At 48.5% G+C, this 19,272-nt stretch overlaps 7 protein-coding genes across 7 annotated transcripts; 4 read left to right on the forward strand and 3 right to left on the reverse strand.

Annotated features, from left to right (window-relative positions):
- Positions 1-1,602: 1,602 nt before the first annotated feature.
- On the reverse strand, positions 1,603-3,767 carry N7537_002968 (TFIIB-type zinc finger domain-containing protein; the record flags this gene model as incomplete). The annotated part of the gene is made up of 7 exons (XM_056894026.1): positions 1,603-2,588; positions 2,644-2,782; positions 2,843-2,948; positions 3,020-3,273; positions 3,328-3,437; positions 3,490-3,580; positions 3,663-3,767. The coding sequence occupies 7 exons, from the start codon at positions 3,765-3,767 to the stop codon at positions 1,603-1,605; spliced, it is 1,791 nt and encodes a 596-aa protein (XP_056759021.1).
- Positions 3,768-4,362: 595 nt separating this feature from the next.
- Positions 4,363-5,221, reverse strand: N7537_002969 (Eukaryotic translation initiation factor eIF-5A; the record flags this gene model as incomplete). Its single annotated transcript, XM_056894027.1, has 4 exons — positions 4,363-4,430; positions 4,489-4,621; positions 4,674-4,940; positions 5,111-5,221. Coding segments are annotated over 4 exons (579 nt in total), but the record flags the coding sequence as incomplete, so codon positions are not given.
- Positions 5,222-5,472: 251 nt separating this feature from the next.
- N7537_002970 (putative GARP complex subunit (Sac2)) lies at positions 5,473-7,709 on the forward strand (the record flags this gene model as incomplete). Its single annotated transcript, XM_056894028.1, has 5 exons — positions 5,473-6,348; positions 6,401-6,695; positions 6,743-7,527; positions 7,576-7,611; positions 7,665-7,709. The coding sequence occupies 5 exons, from the start codon at positions 5,473-5,475 to the stop codon at positions 7,707-7,709; spliced, it is 2,037 nt and encodes a 678-aa protein (XP_056759023.1).
- A 1,873-nt stretch (positions 7,710-9,582) lies between these two features.
- N7537_002971 (putative choline kinase) lies at positions 9,583-10,716 on the forward strand (the record flags this gene model as incomplete). Its single annotated transcript, XM_056894029.1, has 1 exon — positions 9,583-10,716. One exon carries the CDS (start codon positions 9,583-9,585, stop codon positions 10,714-10,716), a length of 1,134 nt encoding a protein of 377 aa, XP_056759024.1.
- Positions 10,717-12,185: 1,469 nt separating this feature from the next.
- Positions 12,186-13,477, forward strand: N7537_002972 (zinc-dependent alcohol dehydrogenase family protein; the record flags this gene model as incomplete). The annotated part of the gene is made up of 5 exons (XM_056894030.1): positions 12,186-12,293; positions 12,349-12,417; positions 12,490-12,706; positions 12,775-13,233; positions 13,284-13,477. The coding sequence occupies 5 exons, from the start codon at positions 12,186-12,188 to the stop codon at positions 13,475-13,477; spliced, it is 1,047 nt and encodes a 348-aa protein (XP_056759025.1).
- A 350-nt stretch (positions 13,478-13,827) lies between these two features.
- N7537_002973 (uncharacterized protein) lies at positions 13,828-14,775 on the forward strand (the record flags this gene model as incomplete). Its single annotated transcript, XM_056894031.1, has 2 exons — positions 13,828-14,192; positions 14,334-14,775. 2 exons carry the CDS (start codon positions 13,828-13,830, stop codon positions 14,773-14,775), a joined length of 807 nt encoding a protein of 268 aa, XP_056759026.1.
- Positions 14,776-15,979: 1,204 nt separating this feature from the next.
- N7537_002974 (PSP1 family protein) lies at positions 15,980-18,633 on the reverse strand (the record flags this gene model as incomplete). The annotated part of the gene is made up of 3 exons (XM_056894032.1): positions 15,980-16,493; positions 16,550-17,177; positions 17,238-18,633. 3 exons carry the CDS (start codon positions 18,631-18,633, stop codon positions 15,980-15,982), a joined length of 2,538 nt encoding a protein of 845 aa, XP_056759027.1.
- Between the last annotated feature and the right edge of the window lie 639 nt (positions 18,634-19,272).

The following is a 19,272-nucleotide window of genomic DNA, read 5'->3' on the forward strand; positions in this document are numbered from 1 at the left end:
AAACAATTCGACTTTTTGAATTTTACACGTTTCATTTCATGGAGTGCAACTTGGTCGTCAAGAGGAGCCAACTAGAAAAAGTATGACTGTGGCTGCATTGATTTTATCATCATATCTAACGCCATTTGTAATCCTCTCCATGTAGCAGTCCAGCCAATCCCCATCTCTGGAATCTGCACCACAGCACGCCGAGCACAAGACCGAGGAGCGAGTCGTCTATTTGAGCTTCTTCTTGGGGCGGAGCTGGTTGGTGTGTCCGCACTTCTTCTTGCGGCAGTTGGTGGCACGGGGAGGGAGACGAGCCTGTAGAAGGTCCGAGTTAGTACATGTGTTGACGTAATTGATGGCCTTGTCACGGAAGGCGGTTTCATGACGATGATCGGGCGCAGGCGGAGAGGCAAGGTAAACGTACGTAGCACTTGCGGCAGATGGCCTTGTCGCAGTTGAACTTGGAGGCAAGGGCCTTGAGGGAAGGCTCAATGATACCACCACGGAGACGCAGGACAAGGTGAAGGGTGGACTCCTATAACGAGTTGATATCGCATGTTAGCGAATGTTCCACCAGGTCGCAGACCGTAGACCATAATGTGAAGCGATGATTCCTCCTCTTGCGTATCCGTGGGCAGAGTCATCTCTGGGCAAAGAACATGTCGGATTGATCCGATCCACCCGAGATACCATAACGCCCCCACTTTTGGTCCAAATCATAAAGGTTGAAGGTCGATCCCTACCTTCTGGATGTTGTAGTCGCTTAGGGTGCGGCCATCCTCGAGCTGCTTTCCGGCGAAGATCAGACGCTGCTGGTCAGGGGGAATGCCCTCCTTGTCCTGGATCTTGGTCTTGACGTTGTCGATGGTGTCGCTCGACTCGACATCGAGGGTAATGGTCTTACCCGTCAGGGTCTTGACGAAACTATATCGCACCGTATTAGTCCATGTTCTTATTCCTCCTTAGGCTTGGGTCGTATCGGCGATGGATCGGGATTGTGGTTCGCGATGACATTCGAGGGGTTCAGAAAGACCTACATCTGCACTGAAACGGCGCGGAAAAAGACGATGTTAGCTCACTGAATCCATAGCGATGCATAGATTCTGTTGCACGGGGTGTATGGGACGTACTGGTTGCGAGTTTTCGTTGTTGTCGGCTGTCGGTCGCTGTGTTCCAGGCGGAGCTGTCGATTGTCAATTTGAGGATTTCGCTCGCTTAGCAAAGGTGGACCGATCGGGGTACCCTAAGCCCTAGTTGTTACCCATTTGCGTTATACATTATGTAAGCAACCCCGGCCGACCCGGCCAATGATAACTTGGCAGTGTATCTACATACGTCAGGTATAGTAGATAGCCCTGGAGATGTTCTACTAAAAATAAATGAGCGTCTTTTCTGCTCTTAAAGGTGTATCCTGATCAAATACAACAAAATTTCGATCATGAGCTTAGCTGGAAATATCAATACGTCAAGAGAAGGCAAGAATAATTCACAGCAAACCTTAGGATATCAAATAATGCAACTAGAGATAGAAAGGTGTACAAAGGTGAACGCCAGATACATGATCCCAAAGCCCCAACGCCATGCATATGATACAACAGAATTTCTCATCAACCCTTAGATGGTCGACCACATCCTTGAATCGGACATGAAATCATCGTCGTCCATATCTTCGGACTCCGCATCGTACATGTCCTCTTCAAAATCAGCAATTCCATACGTCTGGTCCACATCGCTTTCGTCAGTGTCCATTCCTTCTGCCCCCAAACTAGCGAAGTACTCTCTGTTCTGTCGCTCTTCATCTTGCTGTGCGATCCTAAACTCAACAACTGTGACAGCACGGACAAGAGTTTTCAATGGGACTGCAGCAAGCTGTGCTGCTAGCTCGTAAAAAGTCCGTGCTGGGCCACTGAGATGTGATTCCCATCGATACCTGTGATACCACTCGCCGGGACGCCTGTAATCGACCTCTTCGTCGTCAGGGATGACCCTTCTGGTTCTAAGGGTTTGCATGACTGTTTGTAGCAAAAGGTCGAGCTTGTCTCCAGTCTTAGGAGGAGGAGGAGGGGCAGAAGTAGAGGATGATTCCGGGGCAAGGGATGGATCAACTGGAGTAGAAGTAGAAGATGGTTCCGGGGCAGGAGTAGAGATTGGATGGATATCTTGTTCTGTTCGGCTGATGGGAAACATTTCGGCGATGCGATTGGGTTCCTTAGAAGTATCCAGCCAACTGCTTTCGTACCAGTCCATGTAATGGTCAAATTGGGCAGGCGTCATGTTCAACACGTCTTGATCTGTGATCTGAATGGCAGTCCTTTTTCCAATCTTTCCCCCAAACGGCAGATCATGATCGAAATTGCTCTGGGCCTGTGCCCAGAGGGTCCAGTCCATGACCTGCGCAGCGGGCTCTTTAGCTGTAGTGGGGTACCTTTTCAAATCATCGATTGGGAAAAGTAGTTTCGTAGAAATGACGATCAACACTATCAATTGCAGATCGGGAAGAAAAAGTGTTGTTTTTCGGCCATCGTATGAACTTGGCGTCGGATATTGGAATGTGAAGCCTAGTAGATCTTGCAAGATCTTAGTTGCTTCATATATCTCAACTAAGACTTGTTAGCTAAGATAAACTGGACAACCATGTGGCAACTGTTTTCATACTTGGTAAAGCTAATCTCTTGATGAGCCGGAAAAGAACCATGGGCGAATTCAATGGAGGAAAGTCCAATTCAAATCGGCGCTGATAGAATAGCGCTAGTGCCATGATGCCGCGGTGGAAACGATCCGCATTAGGTATTGTCTTTGTCAAAATTAGTCCAAGGCCAACCTAGAAAGTGTTCCAGAGTCAGAGTAGACTCACATTGACTTCAAGGATCGCAGTCAGCTCTGGCGGAAGCCTATCCCTCATTTCCCGAGGGACGGTTGTTAAGACTCGGGCGTAGGGGATCTCCTGTCGCATTATCATACTATAGAATGTGAGTATTGCTCATCCTAGAAGCAAACGACCGGGTTTGCATAGAGGAAACAATACACATACTCGTGAAAATCAATGACACAGACAGGAAGCCGCATCAAAAATGCTGCGAGATAACACAGTGCAACAGAATCAATCAGACGAGGCCATTCAAGATATCTCGAGTTTGGTTTAAATCCATCACGAGATTCATCTTTCCCTTCGGGCTGTGAGCTGAACAGCTCAGATTCGGTATCATCATCATCATCTTCAGTAGCATCAGTGATTCTTGATTCAAAATCTTGCAGACGAAGAGCCCAGAGATCGCGAACAACAACCTAATGTATGATGAGCTTTGATCCTTGAACATATAGAGCAACATGTGGACGTACCTCAAGTTCCTCTGGGAACCCGTGATCATGAACCAAGACATGACATTGTTTCCAAAGGATAAGCTGGTAGGTTTGCAAGAATAATGTGTACGCCGGACGGCCACGAAGTGCTTTTGACAAAAGTCAGCAACGAGAACGATGTTCAAACTGCTGATTACATACTCTTGCTGGCCTTCTCCCTGGTTTCTCTCTTCAGGCGATGGGTTTTGCCTAGGTTACCAAAATTATCGGCATCTTCTGCGACTTGGACACCCTACGCAACCACATCAGCTGTGTACTTCTTGACATTTGATGCAGCCATAGGATAAGGTTAGGAAAGCCGTTGGACGCCATACCTCCTGCAAATGACCGCGCCGACAATACCAAAGTCCATTGTCGAGATAGTATCGGGTCTCACGGCAACCTTCTTGACCGCAGACCCCTCGGGTAACGTAGTCCATCCCCAAGGGATTTGTTCATGCTTGTTTGAAAAAGAAGGGTTGGTATACCGAAATGGCGGGACTTTTTTTCTGCCTCCATCCAGTGACCGCCGATTTTGTCGCTCCACATGTCCCGCAATGCGCGCGCTGTGATTGACCCGTGGACTATCTCAGACGATTAAATATCTCAGAAGATTAAATTGCTAGGTTTTATGTACTTATGTACTTTGAATTATTATTGTTGTTTTCTGGGGTTACACTTGTGTATATATTGTGGTTTGGGGGGTGAAATTGAGATCTAAATCCTTTCAACTACGTTATAATTACTGGAACCCATGTAGTAGTCAAGCAAGATTGAGTATTTATTCATTCATCACACTATCATGAGATGCTGAGACTCAGAACTGTTCGGACAACACATATCATGCCAACCAAAGCAATTCTCGGTCCAGCCCACATCCAAGGTTATGTGGGGGACAGATCTTGAAGCAATGAGCATAATCGTTCAAAGAATCGTATCCTCCTTTGAACCATGAAAGATAAAATTTTTGGCGGGCTTTGAGCCCTCGTGGAACATAAAGGTTGGCATAACAGGTAATAAATCCAAGTATTAAATTTAAGCCTTGGGAGCCTCCTTGCACTCCATGGCGGCCTCCTCGTTCATGGCAGTAAGGACGACGATGTCTAATGGCACCATGTCAGCAAAAGTTCTCTAGTAATTTTGGATATTGGTGTGACTTACTGCAATCCTTCTCCTCGGTAAGGAACATCTGGTTGATCTTCTGACCAACCTCGTTGTCGGGGACCTTGACATCCTCCTTGGTGTCACCGTTGTCGGTCATGAGGGACATGAAGCCATCCTCAGTGATATCGAGCTAACTTTTGTCAACAAAACAGTCCAAATTTCAAGTCATCAGAGACACTCACGAGCTGGTACTCCTTGCGGGTAACGTTGGGGACATCCATGTTGTGGGTGGAGGGGGAGAGATCCTCAAGCTTCTTGCCGGTGAAGATATCGGTGGCGATCAAGTGAACCTTGGCGTGACCGTGCTTTCCAGTCTTGGAGGTAGACATGTCAATGATTTTGCAAGGGCGGTTCTTGATCACAACGTGGCCGTTCTTGCGCAGAGCAGAACACTGCATGGGGTAAGTGAGCGAAGCTCCGGCATCAGCCGAATCGAAAGTGACATCGTGCTGTAGTGAATCATGTTAGCGAGCGCTTCAAAAACTGCCAATATGGTGGGGTTAAGAGTCCAGGATGGCCTCGTGCCCTCGAGAAGAAGAGGGGAGCCGCATGCGGGGCTGGGACAGAAATCCTCAATACCGCCATTGGGGATCTCGAATTTGTAAAAGAAAGTACATACCTCCTCGGCAGACATGGTGAAAAGATTTGGAGGGGTTGAAAGAGGGGGGTTTTGCGAAAAATTTGGGGAGGGGGAAAAAAATGAAGAGAAGAGGAGAGAGAAAATCAAACGAACTAAAATCTATCGTGGGCGGCGACGCCGTGGCGGGGTCGCTTACTGGATTCTGATTGGCCATAGAGGGTTGTCAACCTTGTTGGGTTTAGTGTATATGTGAGGAGTGTCCGAGTGTCCTGAAACAACCTAACAACTACAACTGTTCGACCTTATTCTTGAGGTTACTTGGGTTACTTGGTGGATTTCCAAGTATACTCTAGATTCCTTGATTTTGTTCTGAACTCCCATGCCGTTCATCCTTTTACATAATGTGGCGTGACCGGATATCAGTCCAGTCAACTCCCTCCGGAGCCAATAGTCGCAACCTTTCTCCTCTACCGCGACGATCATCCTCCCAACTATCTCCAAGTCCCTACAATAGCCGCCCTGGTGTAACATCTAGAACTTCATCAACATCTCTTCTCGTGACCCCCAACGACTCTACAGCATCTCTCCCAACTGCACGGGCGACCAATGGCTCTCCTTTAAAGCAGACGAGTATTCAACGACCTCGACCGGCCAATGTCCCGGATCCGCTAGAAGTCTTGAATGAAATAATCGGGAAGGAAACCCAAACAGATAAGCATGTACCGCAACTATCTTCAGTGCCGGAACGACCAGGACAATTGGTGGAAGCCATCCGTTTCGACGGGCTGAGCCTCGAGGACTTTCTGGAAAAGCAGGACCCAGCACCAAGGAAAAAGACCCGGGAAAGTGATGTAAACGCGCAAACTGTTCAGCAATTTGAACAAGAACGAGATAAGTTCCAAGAGTTACACACATCCATTACTGGATGTGATGAGGTGTCCAAGTCAGTTGAGCTGTACTTGAATGATTTCCAGAATGAACTGGGTGCCGTATCGGCAGAGATCGAAACTTTGCAATCTCGCTCAACACAATTGAATGCGATGCTAGAGAACAGGCGCAACGTGGAACGGTTGCTGGGACCCGCCGTGGAGGAGATCAGCATATCCCCCAAGGCTGTACGGACAATTGTCGAGGGTCCAATCGATGAGAATTGGGTGCGTGCATTGAATGAAATCGATTCTCGAACAACAAATATCGAAGCCAAGGCCGCCGCTTCCTCCAATGGTTATAAAGCCGTCGAGGATGTACGACCCCTTTTGACCGATGTGAAAACCAAAGTGAGTATCCACACCCCTCAAATTATCTAAAACTGCATTAACATATATACAGGCAGTTCAAAGGATCAGAGACTATCTTGTGTCACAAATTCGTGCTATGCGATCGCCAAACATCAACTCTCAGATTATCCAACAACAGCGTCTGGTGAAGTTTAAAGATCTATACAGTTATCTTTCAAAGGTCCACCCAAAGCTGGCAGGAGAGATATCACAGGCATACATCAACACCATGCGCTGGTATTACACATCTCATTTCACACGCTACCTTCAAGCACTCGATAAAGTCAAGGTTTATCCTCCTGACCGCAACGAGGTGCTTGGAGGCGATCCATCTACTCATCGATCAGGTATGAGCTATGCTTCTCTGATACCGCCTATATACTGATTATTTCAGGGAACATGATGCCTGGCGGCCGAGCTGGCTCTGCCGTGCATGACCCTTTCTCCCTGGGTAGACGTATTGATGTCCTCCGAACTGGCAATCTCCAGGCGTTATCATCCTACCTGGCCGAAGAGGATAATACCTACCATGGAATCGAAGTTCCGTTCCGAAACTTCAACCTCGCATTGGTGGATAATGTGTGCGCCGAGTACTCTTTCCTGACTGAGTTTTTCTCCCCGAAGACCTTCCATCAAATCTCTCGCAATGCCGTGGAAATATTCCAGCAAGTCTTTACCCTTGGCCAGAACCAGACTAAGAAGTTAATCGAGCACACCACGGATTCTCTGGGTGTCCTCATGTGTGTTCGCCTCAACCAACATTCGGCTTTCGAGCTTCAGCGCCGAAAGGTGCCCGTCGCTGACTCGTATGTTAATGGAACCAACATGCAGCTCTGGCCACGTTTCCAGGTGATCATGGATCACCACGGTGACTCACTCAAGCGAGTTGGATCTAACACTGGGCGCAGTGCTGTCTCTGCCCTTTCGATCGCTGGCGGAGACGACTTGAAGCAGTCTTCAGCGCCTCACTTTTTGACTCAACGATTTGGACAGCTTCTTCATGGAATCCTGGTGCTCAGCAGCGATGCTGGTGACGATGAGCCGGTGTCCAACAGTCTGGCCCGGTTGACTGCTGAATTCGATTCTCTTTTGACAAAGTTGAGTCGCAACGGCACAGACGCAAAACGAAGAGAGCGATTCCTCTTCAACAATTATTCATTGATTTTAACCATCATTAGCGTATGTTGTTGTCTCTGTGTTTTGGGGACGCGCGCTAATCAGAAACAGGATACCCAAGGCAAATTAGCAGTTGAGCAGAAGCAGGTGAGCATTTTAAACGTGGCTATTGGAGATTATATGACTAACTTCCCCTACAGCATTTGGAAGAGATGCTCAAGAATAGCAGCAGCACCAAGCGGTAGGAAGCGATTGCATACACCGGACAGATGCACATTCCATGTGGAATAACAACATAATGCATTTAGATATCCTTTCACATATAAAGATTTTAATTGACGTGTATACTTATCCAGACACTTGGATGCAACTTCGCACCTAAAAATGTCGAAAGAGGACCTATAAATATATATCGTAACAACACAATAGTGGATTCAAGCCCTCGGATTGGAAGCACGGACTGAATCATCTGTTACCCTTGAGAACACCTGCCTTTTCGTGTAGGAATGAATATATATCTCTCTCAATTATCGGCTTTTGTATAAACTGCCGTATGCAGCTAGACACTAGACATAAGGATGTTGATCTTCACGGCTATTCTACCCCACAATTTGTCTTCCTTACCATAACTCGGCTATGACCAGGATCCCTAAAGCCCTCGCCAAGGCATGTCTACACTGTCGATCTCGAAAGATCCGTTGTGACACGATCCGGCCTCGCTGTTCGATTTGCGAGACCCAAGGCGGGGAATGTATTTATCAGGTGGAGACGCCGTGGGCATGTTCCCTTGCGTTTTGGGTACTTGGCGAACTATTGTAGACCGACCCTGTCCCAAATAGGCCGGCTACAACGAGAAAATACGGAGCTCAGATCCTTCATTGAAAAATTGAAAGGCGAAGAGAGAAACATACTCAGCCTAGCAGTGGCTGAAGGTCTTGAACCCAACCAGAGGTCATCCAGTCAGAACCGCCGGCAAAGCCTCGATAGTATAGCTACTTCTTCAGATGAAGAATTCGACGTTGCACCTTTTATATCTGTAGATGAGGCAAGTCGACTTGGCACTTTTGGGCTTTCACCTGCCCTACATTATCCAATAAAAGCGAATCGTTGCCCACAGCGCCTTCGGCTCAATTGTTGAACAGAGAGCACATGAAGAACAAGCTTATAGCTAATGCAGCCCCACAAAGACAAAATGAGCGTCTGCTATTAAATCTTCCAGATATTGATGGTGTACCTACTGAGCTCACCCTGCATCTGTTAGACGTACATTGGGCTCAGCAACACCATGCCTTTCATCACGAATATCTCGCTGGCTGGCCTATAAATCGCCATACGGTCTCCACAGCGCACCCTACATCCTCAGCTACGCCATCTACGTAGCATGCACAATCCGTGCCCGAAACGCCTTCGCAAAAGCACACCACAAGGAGCATATATCCCGCTTAAAAGCAGGTCTCACCTGTCTTGATGAGATATCCGTGGTGAATCCTGATGTTTGCAAGCCTGCAATCGTCATACGGAAATTGACCGAGGCAAGTAAGCTTGACCTTCCCGCTGCTGATACAATGACCCCCGCTTCCCAGGTTGAGATTGTTTCTCCGGCGGATGGTTTGAATGACCTGGTTGAGCTTGATGCTATCGTTGGGATGTTCCCAAGTAGATATTCTGTTCTTGGTAATGGTCTAGAGTTTCCCACTGGACAGGAACATGATACGGGGTTTTTTGGACTTGATATTCCATATGATCTGTTGTTTGAGCTTATGGATGCTTCGATGAATCTGCCCCTGCCAGAGACGGCTCTTTTGTTTACTGAGAATCTGTGAGTATGCTTGTATATTACAAAGATACAATATCATTTGTATGAACTGGCATGACCTTGAAATAACTAACCATCATGTGATCGACCACTTAACCTAACCTCCTTAGGCAACCACAGCCCCCTGGGGGCCGGATGACTCACAAATAAAAGTACGACCTTTTCTTTGTATATTATTTCAAATAGATAACCTTGGAAGCCCCATTCTGCCTAAGTGAAAAGATTATCTATGTCTGCTATTTGTCTGATCTTTTGACAACCAGACCTCCTAGAGACTTATCGTCTCACACGGACACAACCAGATGATAACCACCACAAGCATCCCTGTGACTATTCCAAAAGATGGCTCACTGCCCAAGTCCATAATCAAAGACATTATCAGCACGCTACTCACCGGTGAGTGGCCCAACGTGGACCCAGAAACGCTCATTGTGACACGCAATACTGGATACGCAAACATAAACTGTGTAGTGGAACGACCAAAGCCAAGGAGCGACACACATTCTGAGCCTCTCAAGGTATTCCTCAAGCTCCATGGCGAACTCGACGGAGAAATCGAGGTGTTCAAACACTTAGTTCCCAACAAACACGAAGAGGCACAACTATGCTCTGATTACGCCCAATCCGGCCTTGGTGCCAAGGTGTATGGTTTCTTCCAGACACGGGATGGCACTTTCGGAAGGATCGATGAGTTCTTAGATGCACGCAATTTGGAACCAGCAGATGTGGAAAATGCACATATCCGAGCTGAGGTTGCGAGAGAAAATGCCGTTTTTCATACTATGTCCACACAACGGGAGAAGAAGCCGGTTCAGTTATATTACGATGCAGTGACCAGAGAGCTTGCAAGATACCATAAGATGGAAAAGCTAAAGAGGCTTGCCAAAGAAGGAGGCGTCAACATGGACGATCTTGTTGAGTATGACTTTGTGTCTAGAATAAGACGAGTCACGGACAGACTGGAATCCATGGACGGGAAAAAGGGATGGTGCATCCACGATGTTCAATTCATGAATACGATGGTGAAGAACAGACCCAAGGAAGGAGAAAGAAAGATCGTGCTTATAGATTTTGAATTCGTCTTTCAAAATTACCGAGGGTTCGATATTGGTGGGCACTTTTTGCAAAAGATGTTCCAGTGGTTTGATGAAGAGAACAAGATTGCTACCTGTCGACCATATACGGAGGAAGAGAAGAGGCATTTTTGTGAGGAGTATGCGAAGCAATGGAACGAGGAGACTGGTGATTCGGATACAGGAGAGCAGGTTTTTATGGAATCCGAGCTGGGGTTTATGTTGGCTATCACATTTGAAATCCATAACATGCTCTGTTTTATGGATGAGGATGATGATAAGGATCCATTGAGCATCTTAGGGCTTAACAAGCTGTTTGAGGAGTTTGTTAATCAGTATAAAAATCTGGGGCTAGGGAGTTGAGAGGGCTTCAGCGAATGCAGTATCCTAACAACGTATTCTTGACTGTTCATTCTGTTATAGAAGATCAATGGAATAAAGCTTATAATCTGTGTTTTATCTTCAGCACTTCCGTGGGATAAAAGTCATGCTCTTCCGCATGTTTCGGATATTGGAAGCTCGTTGGCGCGGTGACACGTTGTAGCACTGGAACATCGATTTAAGTAACCGTCAGTATCAAGGATCCTTACCGCGGCCTGATTTGAGTCAATAGAGTATGAAGTAGAGTCGAGTCAGTCGATTCCGCAGAACGCAAAGAGACAACAAGACAGCCAAGATAATTATGACCATCTGAGCCAACAGCAAAGTCCAAAATCCGTTGAGGAAGTACCTTATAATTCAAGCATCCAGATCCAGATCCCAAAAGACCAATCAGACCCTTTCCCAAGCATAGGCACCCCTTCAATCCAGGGTAAACCCGAAGCACGTAGCTGCATATCCGGTGTGACGCATATGCACCCGCTATATACACCTCAAGACACAATAGCCGATAAAATCGTATCCCACAAATAATTCGCCCCAATTGACCAGAATCACACAGCCCACCTGTAGTATCCGTCCGGGTCCAATTCCCGCTCTTACCGCAGCGGTCAAGTTATCACATGTGTATCGGTGAGTCGATTTGGACGCCTCATTTGACAGCTTTGACAACCCCCGGATTGAAATTTAAGCTATCAGTTATATCCCGCTCCGCGTGACCTGGCTTTAATCTTTCTGATTTGGGAATTGCTTCTTTTTAGGTTGGCGGGTGCCGCGGGGAAGGGAGCGGTGAGGTGATTGGAGGTTCTTGGTGTGAGATTGGGACTTCCTTTTTGGCTTCGTTTCGCTTTTTCCGAGGAGCTTGGTCAGCTGTTGGGGAAGAGACTTTTGGCTTTTGGCTTTAGTATGTCTGGGAAATCGGTGCTGACAGGTAGGTGTTTTGGCTGTCTATGTCTTCATGAGATGCTCAAGACATCCATGTCATTGATGATCAATCAAATTAATCAAGTTCCATGACTGCTGAAGTCCGGGATGAACCCCGACACTGAGCTCCGCGGGGTTCTCCCGATTCGACCTCACTTGGCGCAAACGTAAACGTGAAACCCATATCTGGGGATTCAGAACTGTTGAAAACATGAGAAATCACGTAGATAGCGATCTCCCATATTAGTGGAGGCGAATGCAAGCACAAAAATGACACCGATCTCGACCCTCATCGAATTGCAAGGGACAATCTGTATACTTCGTCCGAAGGAGGCGTTTGAATATCGCATGGGGCGCTTGGATAAGACGGGTTGAGAAAAGCTTCCCTCATTTCATAAGCTCCCTTCTTTCATAAGCTATATATATTGCTGGGATCATCTTGCTTCCTCCCCTTTCCATTGCAAAAGGTTTTGGTATCCGATCAACCTTTCCGTTCTCTTTCCTCCTCTTAACACACCATACCTTCAATCATGGCTACCTCCATCCCTAAGACCATGCGTGCTCTGCAGTACTCAGAGCCCAAGAAGCACAATATCGTTGAAGTCCCCGTGCCTGAGATCCGCGAGAACGATGTCCTGGTATGGAAGCCATCCGTCGATTTGCAGGGAAGCGAACTGACCAAATCCTCATTAGATCAAGGTCAAAGCCTGCGGTGTTTGTGGCACTGATCTTCATATCCACGAGGGTGAATTCATTGCCAAGGTAGGTCATCCCACCATAAGAACTCATCGTGTATTGGTGTGTATCGTGTATTGGTGTGTTGACAGTCTATAGTTCCCTTTAATCCCCGGCCACGAAACTGTCGGCGTTGTCGCCGCCATTGGATCCAAGGTCAAAGACTTCGAGATTGGCGAGCGAGTCGTCGCCGATAACTCCGAGCTGTGCGGAACATGCTTCTACTGCCGTCGTGGTGATGAGCTGTTCTGTGAGGACTTCGAGGCTCACGGTGTGACGATGAACGGTGGTTTCGCTGAGTACTGCGCCTACCCTGGTAAGTAGAGCAAGCTGCATATCAAAAGCGTACCGGGCTCTTGATACTGATTTCGGATGTCGTTTTAGCTGGTAGAGTCTTCAAGATCAAGAACCTATCCGACATCGACGCGACTCTCCTCGAGCCTGCCTCCTGCGCCGCCCACGGTCTGGACAAGATTGCCCCGAAGATGGGCTCGTCCGTTCTGATCTTTGGTGCTGGTCCTACGGGTCTGGTGCTGGCTCAGATGCTGCGCCAGAACGGTGGTTGCAATGTCGTCGTTGTTGCTCCTGGTGGTTTGAAGATGGATTTGGCTCAGAAGCTTGGTGCTGGTGATAAGTACATTGAGCTGTCGCGTGAGGCTCCCCAGGCTCAATTCGATGCTCTTAAGGCTGAGAATCCTTATGGATTCGATATTGTCGTTGAGGCTACTGGTAGCCAGAAGATCCTTGAGGACTCCATTAACTATGTTCGTCGTGGTGGTAAGTTGGTGGTATACGGCGTGTACTCGAGTGAGGTTCGGGTCTCGTGGTCGCCGGCTAAGATCTGTAAGTTTTCTTGTTCCGTTCTCTTGAATCCCTTGCTGAATTCCTTCCAGTCGGTGATGAAATTACTATCCTCGGCAGTTTCTCGGAGACCTACAAATTCCCTGCTGCTGTTGACTATCTTGACTCGGGCAAGGTCAAGGTGGATGGCATTGTGAACAAGGTGTACAAGATTGAGCAGTGGGAGGAGTGTCTTGAGGCTATGCGTAACAAGACCGCTATCAAGGCTGCCATCACCTTCGATTAGATCTGGATATCGCCGTGAATTTCATCATACACAAGTACAGTTCATAGAGGATAGTTAATAGAATTGACTCTTCCTGGAATTATGGGGTATCCTGACTTTATATGTACTTGCAAGTGAGGACCTTGATAGACCAACAAGGTACTTTTGAGATTAATGATATTATTATGAGATATGATGAACGATATTCCACTAAGGGGAATTTATACTAACAAAACATGAGTCTATAGATACAAAAGAGGAAAGAAAGTCGAAAACGGTGTCCATCATCAGCCAAGCTCGGCCTCTCCCCGCCTACGCAAACTCTCCACCCAAGCTCCAACAACCATCACCACCTAATTCCACAACCCACAATGGTCAAACCTCTAACATTCAAAGGCGACAAGCCAAAGAAACGCAAGACTCGCACCACAGACAATGAAGCACCAACCCCCAAATCGCGCAAAACCGAACCCGAACCAGAGGACAACCCAGAAGACCAAAGCTGGGTCTCCGCCGACTCCCCAAGCGACATCGCCGGTCCAGTAGTCCTAGTCCTACCCTCAGACGACCCAACCTGCGTCGCGAGCGACGCCAACGGCCAAGTCTTCGCCAGCAAACTCGAGAACCTCGTCGACGGAGACCCAAGCACGGCAGAACCGCACGATGTGCGACAGGTCTGGGTTGCGTCGCGGGTAGCGGGGACGGAGTCGTTTAGTTTCAAGGGACATCATGGGAAGTAAGTACATTAGACTGCGTTTTATCGCGCCAGACACATATTTACATTTCCCAATTCCTATTCCTACTCTGCATTTTTCTTTTTTCTTTTTTCTTTTTTCCCTAATCCAACCCAAAAACTAACACCCAACCCTCCAACCAGATACCTCTCCTCCGACACACATGGCCTTTTCACGGCAACCGCCTCAGCAGTCAGCCACTACGAATCCTTCCTCGCAATCCCCTCCCCGGAAGTCACAGGAACATTCTCCCTCCAAACACACGGCGGCGACGGCGAGTCCTTCCTCTCAATAAAAGAGAGTACCAAAGCCGCATCCGGCGTTGAGATCCGCGGCGACGCGAATACGATTTCATTTGAGACGACGGTGCGCGTGCGCATGCAGGCGAGGTTCAAGCCGAAGTTGCGCGCGTCGAAGGAGAGTAAGGCGTATGAGAAGATTAGTAAGAAGGAGCTTGAGGGGATTGTTGGGAGGGGCCTGGATGATGATGAGGTTAAGAGGTTGAGGAAGGGGAGGAGGGAGGGGAATTTCCATGAGGTTTTGCTTGATGTTAAGGTTAGTGGGAAGCATGATAAGTGGGCTTGAGATGGAGCAAGTTGGACTTTTGGTTCTGTTTGCCCGCGAGATTCTTTCGAGTTGTGCGAGCTGCGGGTTCGGGTGGATGGTCATGATGGATAGCATCGGGGCCGGATCGCCATAGGCTTTCCGATGTTCTCGCCCATTTGTTGGTCTAGCCTGTTGGGATTTAGGACGTTGCAAATGCATCGCGCGAGCTCCGTTCAGATTGAGGGAAACCTCAACATGCTGGGCCTCGCAATTATCGATTCTGGCCCCGGCGAGGGAACCGTGTAGGTGATGCATGGTATCTCTGTAAGCCTTCGAGGTCCCCCATGAAGAGAGACGAGGGAGGGGGTTTAACGGCCCATGATATCAGCCTAGATGGTGGTTCATTCCTCTATCAAACAGAGCACTCGAATATCATTTTAGACAATGTACAGCGAAGTACAAGACATGATGAATGACACAAATCTCCCTTCCGGGGCTGTACGAAACCCATTTTATATTTTCTCCTCTTGTAACTGTAAGCCTCAAACCCTTTTGATCTGTGTACAATTTGGAAAAGTTAAGAAAAATCAAACATCAACGGAATACAAGACAAACACGAGAATTTCAAATCTCAAATCAAGGAATCAACTTAACTTCAATTAACACAAACAACGCAAACATCCATTTGTAGATAGAGATAGTTCTGATTATGGAAGACATAATTCGTCACGCAGAAACAGATCTATGGCAAGAGGGGGGCGGTAATGACAGAATGGGGGAATGTGTCCCGTAGAGCAGCAAGCCCTGGGTATGAATTCTAACAACAGTAGTACAAACAAGACCTCGGAACCCCGAGCAAAAGCGAGAAACGGGAGCACAAAAGAAAGCATGACGGACCGGAGTTCAGTGGGAACATAACAGAGAGAAAAAAAACAGCAACCGCGTCCACCTTGCGGAAAGCATTCTCTGAGGAAAAAAGGAAGACAGATAAAAGAGAAATAAACGAAGTGGCGGAGCGATATCTGTGTTGAAAAAGAGAAAGGGAGAAAATAGCAAAACTGGTCAAATCTAGGTTCGTAAGGAGTCTCTTTTACCGCGAGGATAAATCCCAGAAGATGGGACGGGATGCAAACGGGTAGGAAGGTAGAAGCAGACGATTGTACAGAGATAGGCGAGGAGCAGAGGAGGAGCCATTGGAGATGGAGGAAGGAAAGGCAGCAAAAAAGGGGGGGGGGGGAGGGATCTAGGAGTTGAGCGATAGGCCCTGGAACCGGTTGATCCATTCGCCCTGCGCTGGGTGCGTGCGGGAAGAACCATTGGAGCCGCCGATGTTGCCGGGGTATTCGAATGAGTCTGCAGGACCAAAGCTAGATGGCAGCTGTGGGGAAAGGACGTCCGAATGAGCAGGTCCTTCTGAGTGACGGGAGGGCTGAGAGAAAGGCTGGTAGGACTCTCCGTAGGATGTGCGAAGCATGCCCACGGGGTTTGAAATTTCTCGGCCTGTGTCGATGGTATCTCGCGAAGCGGAATAGGATCTGTTCTCAAGTTGGTGGCGACGGTCTGCTTCCTGGCCATAAAGGGGGTTGGGCATGGTGCCAGGACCTGGCAGGCCAGCCGTAGGGGGTGTGACAAACGAGGCCGGGTTGATAGCTGACATCCAGATGCGAGTCTTGTAGATCTTGAACAGGTCAGTCACCAGCGAGTTGAAGTTGATGTACGAATCAGCAAAGTAGTAGAACGTAAGCTTTTTCCAATCCCTGCATAACAATTAGTTCAACCATCACGGGTGGCAATCGGAGCCAAGTAGACTTACATTTGAAACTCGGCATCAAGGATCTCCATATTAAGTCGGTGCTCAACAACTTTCTGCTGGCAGACCCGCTTGGCTTTGGCTTCATTTCCTTCTTTATCGTGCAAAGTCAAAACCTCATGTTGCTGTGCCAACCGCTTGATGAGCTTTGGCTTGATGTCTGTCGCGGGTTCCTGTGCACTGTGGGGACCATGGGGACCCATGCCACCTGTGGCACTTCGAGTGTTCATGCCCGAGTTGGGGTTGATGAGGGTGGACCCCTCAGGCTGGCCGTGTCTAGAGAAAATCATGAGGGTCTTGTAGTGCTCTTCCGCATAATGCTGCTTCAACTCCCGTGCCTGTTGGAGCGAGATGTTTGCATGAATGACGGTGCCCAGATCTGTTCCTCGATCTGCCTCCACAATGACGAGATCACCGGTTTTCACCTGAAGACCGGTGTCTTCTTGGATGTAGAAAACGTCCGCGCGGCTGCATTTGAAGGCGACAATGTACAAAAGCTGATTTTGATGAGCATGTGACAATGCGGATGGCTGACGACCATACGCATTCGACATCGCATATTGGCTGAGAGATGGCGGAATACCCGAGGAGCCATCTCCACGCAAAGTTTGTTCACGGGAATAGTAGGGCTCTGCAGAAGATATTAGCTCTGAGTTATAGCAAAAAGGATGTCGCAAGTAGATAGACTCACGGTTGGAATAGTCACTAAGATTACCATAGCCGTCATCGCGGTCTCCCATAGTTGCGCGAGGCGTAGCAGTAGAGTGTGAGTCCACAGGACCGATTGAGCCATGACGCATCGGAATCTCGGCGAAAGAGTGTCGGCGACTTTGAGGCATATCACTGCCACCGAAGCCTAGAGACGTTTGCCAATGAGCCTTGCGGACATTATCTAGAGCACGGTTTTCCAGCGGGGAGGCGAAGGACGAGAATTGCGATTCCGGGTGCGCTAAATGCTCAGAGAAGCGACGACGAGAATTGCCACGCAGATTATTGTATCCGGTAATATCACGCAATTCTCCTGGATCCTCTCCACCCAAATCTCCCTCTGGAACACCGCCTCGGATACGATGCAGTGGATGACCACTACCGATTGATGCGGCTGATCCAGCTCGCTCACGGTATCTGTTATCCATTTGACCTGCCGCAGCTGCTTGCCTTAGGAGTGCGTTCTCGCGTGCCAGCTGCTCGATCTGCCGAGCCTGACTCGCTGAGTAGCTCATGTCACTTTCCGAGCCGTTAAGGCTCTCGTCGCCATCATCATCCTCGCGGACTCGGCCGAGCATTGCGGTATCGTGTCCTAATTCACCGAGCATACTAGGACGTGATGCTCGAGGCTGAACAACAGACATTTGGCCGGGACCGCGGGAGCGACTTCCTGGGTATTGTGCACCGACAGCGGGAGCCGCACCGGGCTTGCTAGCAGCAAGACCGAGGAACTCAGGGTCCATCTGACCAACAGAATACGACTGAGAGCGGTAGGCTTTGAGAGTTGGTTGTAACGGGATGGAGAATGGGATAGCAGATTCACCAGATATGGTACGGGTGATTGGGCTCAACATTTCGTCTGGCACGTTGCCGCCCGCAGGAGGTGGGTTGGTCATTGTTGGAGAGGGTACCATTTCAGCCAAGCGAGAAGGCGGTTCTTTGCGAGATTCAGTGTTCCAGATTCCTGTGCCTGTGCCCCAGGAAAATGCACCTCCTCCGGGTTGGTTCCAATTGAACGATGCAGCAAGACCTGGGCTCGTAGTAGTTGCCCATGGTGCCTGATCACTAGCGGGGCTTGTAGGGTTAGATGGGGAGGAAGAAAGGTGCCCTCCAGACAGCGAATGTTTGCGCTGAGCGGAAAGCGGAACCTCATTCAGCCACGAGGTGCGACGGACTGGTGGTTTGGTGGTAGGGGGGATAATGTTCTGGGCTTGCGCTCCATGCTCCCCATCCTCGTCCGAGGAAGCCAATGCATCCGAGTCTGGGGTGGAGCGGCGCACGCCTGGATGAGTCTTCTCGAGGATGGCAGATGCTGTCGCCGCAGCGGGTGGGGTAGATGACTGAGCCATCGAGGTCGGTTTGTTAGAGGGCGCTGCCATTCTGGTAAGAGGAACACTGTTACAACGTTAGTATAGGATTCCTAGTGTAATATGTGTGACAAACGGGATCATTCCCTGCAGACCGTGTCACCATGAGCGCCATTTGACACCCAATTAAGCAGCACAACCAGAGCGGGGTTGTTTAATCAAGGAATAGCCCAAAGCTATGGGAGAATGAGAGATAATTCACTGACCTGTACGATCTTTGTTAATGGCAAAGCTGTGCTGTATAGGTGTCTCTTGGCTCAAAAAAAGAGAATGAACACATGCGATAACACCCGTCTTTATTCCACGTGCTCGATGCGGTTTGGGTAGAGGATCGATCTCTGATCTTTAAACGGAGGACGGTTCACTAGGTGTATGCGCTATGTTCAATTCTGGTTAAAGTAAAGTTAGCGATTGTTCCCATAATGAAGCCAGATAGTAAAATAGGGGGCAAAAAGCACAAATAAAGGGAAATATAAGCATATGTGGGTGTGGCATGACCGAGAACTGTAAGGTAAAAGCGGAGATTGTGCAGATATGCATACCCTCGGCCCCTCCTGTGAGAGGGTCCAGAAGTGGGGATACTAAAACAAACCCCTCAACCAAGAGAAAGCCGTGCACAACCCCGAATGACATGGATGTGAAGTACAATCG

This window comes from Penicillium hordei (genome assembly GCF_028827395.1).
Source record: "Penicillium hordei strain IBT 12815 chromosome Unknown utg000001l_segment0_segment0, whole genome shotgun sequence".
Classification (NCBI taxonomy): Eukaryota; Fungi; Ascomycota; class Eurotiomycetes; order Eurotiales; family Aspergillaceae; genus Penicillium; species Penicillium hordei.